The sequence below is a fragment of the Corylus avellana genome, chromosome 10, assembly GCF_965113065.1.
Source record: "Corylus avellana chromosome 10, dhCorAvel1.hap1.2, whole genome shotgun sequence".
Lineage (NCBI taxonomy): Eukaryota > Viridiplantae > Streptophyta > Magnoliopsida > Fagales > Betulaceae > Corylus > Corylus avellana.
Window position 1 is genome coordinate 15,410,097 of NC_142499.1, and position 6,262 is coordinate 15,416,358.

The 6,262-nt window shown below is 31.5% G+C and overlaps 1 protein-coding gene across 1 annotated transcript; it reads right to left on the reverse strand.

Moving 5' to 3' along the window:
- Positions 1 to 561: 561 nt before the first annotated feature.
- LOC132161646 (carbonic anhydrase Nec1) lies at positions 562 to 3,689 on the reverse strand. The gene is made up of 7 exons (XM_059571810.2): positions 3,427 to 3,689; positions 3,118 to 3,335; positions 2,189 to 2,298; positions 1,979 to 2,090; positions 1,255 to 1,419; positions 1,104 to 1,157; positions 562 to 986 (listed from the first exon to the last, which is right to left on the reverse strand). The coding sequence occupies exons 1-7, from the start codon at positions 3,677 to 3,679 to the stop codon at positions 912 to 914; spliced, it is 987 nt and encodes a 328-aa protein (XP_059427793.2). The 5' UTR covers positions 3,680 to 3,689; the 3' UTR covers positions 562 to 911.
- Positions 3,690 to 6,262: the final 2,573 nt, after the last annotated feature.

The following is a 6,262-nucleotide window of genomic DNA, read 5'->3' on the forward strand; positions in this document are numbered from 1 at the left end:
GTTTTAAAAACATAGGGAAGAAAGAATAAAAATATGTAAACCGAGGTATTAATAAAGTAGTTAACCCTTAAAACTATTATGACCATCAAACGTTTTTACTTCAAATTATGTAATAGTTGTTGGAATATTTTATATTTTCTAAATTAGGTTTATTAATAATTTCCTTAATAAGTTATTTGATTTTTAGGTTAGAATATTTTTATTCTCCGTTATTATATTTTCTTGTAAGGTTTAGTATCTTCCTTAATTAGTTTAGGTCTACTTTAAGGTTTCTTGATCACTACTCATTATTTCTCTATAAATAGAGAGTTATGTAATATTGTTTGATATATTGAAGATACAAGATATAGCCCATACGTCTCTCTCCGCTTCCGCTCTCTTTTCTTTCTCTTTCTTATTTTATTATTTTATATTTTATATATATTTCAACAATAGTCATCCTGCGAAAAAAAAAAAACACCGATCTCTCATACCAATTTTTTGTGACATAATAATTTCTGCATCCCAAAAGAAATTGAAAAGAATATAGTAAAAGCAAGTCAATCACACACAACACCGGGATTTAAAAAAATTTACTATCAAAAGATGAAGTACAAAGAATAGTAAAGAAGAAAACTACTCAAAACCTAAAACTTCAATACACCTAAAATCCACACTCGACAAACGAGAATCACTCTACAAAGAGGTCAGTCTATCAGAAGGACCCCAAGTCCAAGTTGAAGAAGTAGTGAAGATCGACTCATTCTAAATAAATTAAAAATAAATAAAATAAAATTCAAAGGCAGCAGGGTATTGTTCCATCAACCGACCAACAAAACCTAAAGTTGTTGATCATATTGTACTATAAAATGTTTGCTAAAACCTTTTACATCATAAAATGTGTGAAAAAGAATCTAGTAATCGGAAGCTGTCTATGGTTTTGGGCTATAGAGCTGGATCTCACGATGATTGAGTGGTTGAACTGGTCTTGCATTCCTCTCAGCATACTGCAATTAATTAGTAAATCATGAAACTAATTAATTAGAAAAGGTTCAAGAATAAACAGATTTCTTTTCATTTGATTTTTGCCATAAATTATAAAAGAGCAAAGTTTTGTTACTTACATCATGGACCGCCTCTCTAAGTAACTTCACTTGCTCTCTTGAAACCGTCCTTATCTGCAAACAATTTTTAAATCGAATAATATTATTTAATATACTGTTATATGACTGTTATGAAAAAGTATCTATATTTCACGAAAGGGAGTATAACTACCTTTTTATTGATAGTCCAAATAACGCCTTCGGTGCACGGAGGAATAGTGAGTGAGCCAATGTATCTGTAGTATTTCTTGCCACCCATTTTGATTTCTGCAGGATTAATCACCCCCATCTTTCTTTGATCCTTTTTATCAATCATGGAATTTACGCTTCTCATCAACTAAAATCCCAAATTAATAACATGTTAGACAACAAATTTTGAGAGAGCTAGGAAAGCATCTATTGATAAGAATTCATCAGAAATGTGTAGGCATTTTTGGGCTTCATACAATGAAAATGAACAAAATAAATAAGCTTAATTGTAAAACCTAAACTGTAATTTTAAAAGTCAAATTATAATTTTACAAACTCTTAATTAAACTTTTAAAATTCACACATTTTTAAAAATGACATTTTAAAATCGCAAATTCAAACCGAGCGGAAACAGAAAAATATATTCTAATGACAGCGTGCCCAAAAAAAAAATAGTAAAATAAGACCGTGTTGACAATGTTTTGCTTTTGTTTAGGAGCATGAGAAGAGCCGTACGTCCTAACAACCTTATTTTATTTGGTAACACCCTGGAATTTGTTTGTTTTTTTAAAAAAAATAAAAAATAAAAAATTGTTTAAACCTTGAAAGGCTTTGCACGTGGCATCGTAAAATTAAAAAAAAAAAAAAAAAAAAAAAAAAAAAGAAACTATTAAATCAAAATTATTGGAGGGTGGTGGGGTTTGCACCTTTGAGAGGAAAGCATCGGGTGGGCCAATCTTGTAGAAGAGTCCAACGACAGCAATTTTTTTTACACCTGGGTTCAAGGTTTCGTGTACCATATGAAGCTCCAAGTCATACCTAACAATCAAACAAATCATTTTTATATCCACGTTGTTCAACAATATCTATTATTATTATTATTATTATTATTATTATATAGAGAGAGATCGACAGACCTCCTGCCATTGATGGAATGCTCAGAAGGGGAGTGCCAGTGGCCTTGCTTGAGAAAGTAATCAGTGCCGTTGATCTGTATTGATCCTGCACGATCACCTATCCAATGTACCTGCACCCATTGACATATAAATGTATAATGTATTAGAAACAAAATCTCTACAGGCTGGTACGTGGCTGGCTATGAGATTCTAATATGAATGCATACCTGTCTTTTGGAGGAGGCAATGAATCAATTATAAAAGAAATGTGTGCATGGAAAGAGAGAAATATATAAAAAGAAGAAGAAGAAAAGAAAACCCTTCAAGAAAGAGAGATGGAGAAAGAATCTAATAAAAAAAAATGTAGGCACAGGCCAGGGGAATATGTGGGTTCATACTGGGGTGGTAATTCATATTTGGGTGTTGGGTTTGGTTGTGTCAAAGTATAGATATAAGACTATATAGATCAAACTCAAACCTAACTAATTTAATTAAACGGGTTCAACCTTTAAATCTTAACTTTCTAATTTTGTATTAAGTTCGTGTCGGATTTATAGATTATATCAAAAATTAACAATCATTATGTTGTGTGTCAAGTTCAGGTCGTCTTAACACACTTCCAGATTAAAAACTAGTAATTTTAAAAACACATCAATGAAAGTATATGTATCATTATTTTTGGTTTTTAATTAGCAATAAAGACAAAATGAGTAACCCATTGAAGATGTTCTAATGGGGGTTTTCTTTTTTCTGGAATTTGGACAGAAGTGCTGATGAGAAATCATTGGGAACAAAAACATAGAAAGGAGAAAAAAATATAAGCAGGAAAATAAAAATCATTATTAAAAACAGAAATCAATAAAGTTCAAACCATAGCTGGATGTGTGAAGGTAATGGCAAAGTCATGAAATCATTAAAAAAAAAAAAGTTTTGCAGTTTTGCTTCCTTACAGAAATGTCATGGCCCCTGTTGTTGACAGTGGCATTGCATGACCTGTAATTCCTCTTGAGCTTCCCTAACTTGGAAATCAATTTGACTCTCTCACTTGACATATCTATGGGAGACTGCATGCTTCCATTCTTGCAAGACGCCCATTCTTCATGGATTTCTCCCCAATGACGTGGCCCCTTCTCGCTCCCTTCTGCATAATCAAACTCGCTCTCATTTTCTGCACCACATGATTCACATATTAATAAAACGAAAATCGAAAAAAAAAAACAAAAACAAAAAACAAGGTACAGGCATGTATATATATATACCAACTTCTTGAGCTGCGGTTGATGTTAGACATGAGAAAAGAACTAGGAAGATTAAAAAGCTTGATATAAAGGCAGCTGGATTCTTCATGATGTTCTTCATATTTTGAAGCCAAAGAGTTTCAAGAAACGCAGTGGCCGGTGGGAGACAGTGAATGTGTCTGTTGAGGATGTTTGAAAAAAGGGGATCTCTGGCTAGATATATATAGACAAAAATATAGGAGAGCTGGGTTTTTGGAGATGGTAAAATTAACATAAATGGAAAATTTCCGCCATGTTTCCGGAGTACGGGGGTCACGTTCCCGCGTATGAACGTGAGAATCTAAAACTTAAAAAACACCCGAGAAATAGACGGGATATATAGTCAAAAAGACGAGGGAGGTTGTTAGTTGTTCATACTTATGAAGGTCAACTCGGAAAATAAACTTATAGATCGATGATATAATGGATGACGAAATAATTACATACATATTTATGCAAATAACAGCAAATTTATTATACATTTAGGAAAAAATAATCATCTTTCAACTCTTTCGACTATTTATATAATAAACTGATGAATCTACCATTAAATTTATGCGAGATGATAAAAAAGATGATTATGTAAAATGTCACTAATACTAAATAAGAATTTGAAAATTGGGGTACTAATGAGTTCAACACTAAACTCACACACATGTATATATAGATAAACCATCTTCTAATTGCCGCGTAAAAAAACAAAACTTTCTACTTCCATTACATCCGTGTCGAGAGTATAAAAGGTAATAAAATGGGTAGAAAGTGTAGAATTACTCATAAAATACGCTCATTTTATACTCATTGATGTGTAATGTTTAAAAGGCTTTTATTTTTTTTTTTTTAAGTGGCTGATATAAGGAAGTCACTTGAAAAATGTGTAAAAAAAAAAAAACTTTTTACAATATGATGTGGCATTACATGATTGAAAATGAGATAAATTTAACTTTTAAAAAACTTAATTATATGATTTTTTTTATAAAATTTATTTGTAAGCCTAAAATTTTTTAATTTTTCTCTTAAATCTTTCAAAAGTAACAAATTAGTCTTTATAGCATTGCCGTGTAACAAATAAGTTATTCCGTACAAATCTTTTCAAGAATCAAAATAAAAATTATAAATATATCTTTAAAAAATTATAAATTGGGGGTAGCTGCCTAGCTGGCTGGTAAAAGAGTAGATGGGGGTGTGGTGTTGTCCATAGCCAAGACAATTTAATTTGCTCATGTGGCCGTACACGCGGTGTGTAAACAACTCATACGCGTCGTTTTACAGGTTAACAAATTTGACTCTCATTCTCACTTTTGCAAACGAAATTGATGATTTACCTTTTGTCCGTTTAAATTCTACCAAACACTCAAAGCTTGGTTGACAAGGAAATGTTGAAAATCCCACACTTTTCTTTCTTATGAGAAGCTCTTTGAATTTTACATCTTGTCCGTCATGAATACCTAACCTATTTATTATTAGTATTCTTTTAGAAAAATTTCATATATGAAAATAACAATTTTTTTCTCAATCATATTTCAAACAAATTCTTATAAAGTTGGATATATACTTGACGTGGGTTTCGACTATAAGAATCACTTATAAAACAAGTCTCGTTAGTTGTTAGTATTAGTTGTTTTAAATTATATATATATATATATATATATATATATATATATATATATAGGAAAATGTTAAAAGCACAACACTAACTCAACTTAGGACCAATTTCTCTCCTACGTGTCATTTAACAACAAAAGAAGATTTTGGGATTCCGAAAATTTGAGAAAGAAGGCAATTTGTTTGGTTTAAAATTCAAATTTTTATACACGTAGGAGAGAAATTGACCATGAGTTAAATTTGTGTTGTGTCCGTATCAAACCTCATATATATAAATTCTGAGCTAAGGATGAAAGAAAAGCTGTCCACCCAACCAACCATCGACTTTCGGGTTGTCCGGCACATTGGGAAAAGAAGAGCGTAACATGATGATGATAATGCCATAAGTGATGAGACGTCCCATTATAGAGAACAGGTGTCAGTATTATTTGTCCTCATCCAAAGGTGTGCTGTAAAACAAAGCGGTGTCGCCGTGTCGGGTCTATATAATAAAGTAATAAACTACATTTACCCTTTAATTTACAATTCAATTTATAATGTTTTACTTGCAATATATATATAAACTTTTTTTTTTAATCTTTTTAATTTGGTCAATGTATCCTACGGCTCTACCAATGTACCATTGATAGAGCCGTAATTGCCTCCCTTTTGCTCTGACAAAGACAAAAAAAAAATACCTATAAAAAACAAAACAAAAAAAGCATTAAAGAATTTAGAGAAAACAAAACCTAACCCAAGGTTCATCTGAGTTTGGTGGCCCGTGTGTGGCCGTGGGTTTTTTTTTTTTTTTTTTTTTTTTTTTGGCCTTTTTGGATTTTTATGAATATTTTTGCCTTAAAAAAATAAAAAAATTAAAAAAAAAAAGAAAAAAAAAAGAAAAAAGTTAAAAGGGGCACTACAATATGGGCTATATTGTTGTATTTATTTTCTTTTTGGTGGACCGTATTGTCATTTTCATTATTGGGCCTATAATGGGCTAGACACTCACTGTAAATATAAATGGAGTTGGCCCATTAGGTTTCATTAAGGTTGATGTACTGGTTTTCTCCATACACAAAGATAGAGATGTGGCTATCAGAGAGGTAGGACTGTAATCAAACCGAGTTGAGCCAAGCCAACCTCTAGAATTGTAAGATTGGCTAATTTATGAGAATTCATATTAATGCTGAGCTACGGAATATGTATTTAAGCTTGGCTCGTTGGAAGCTTGGGT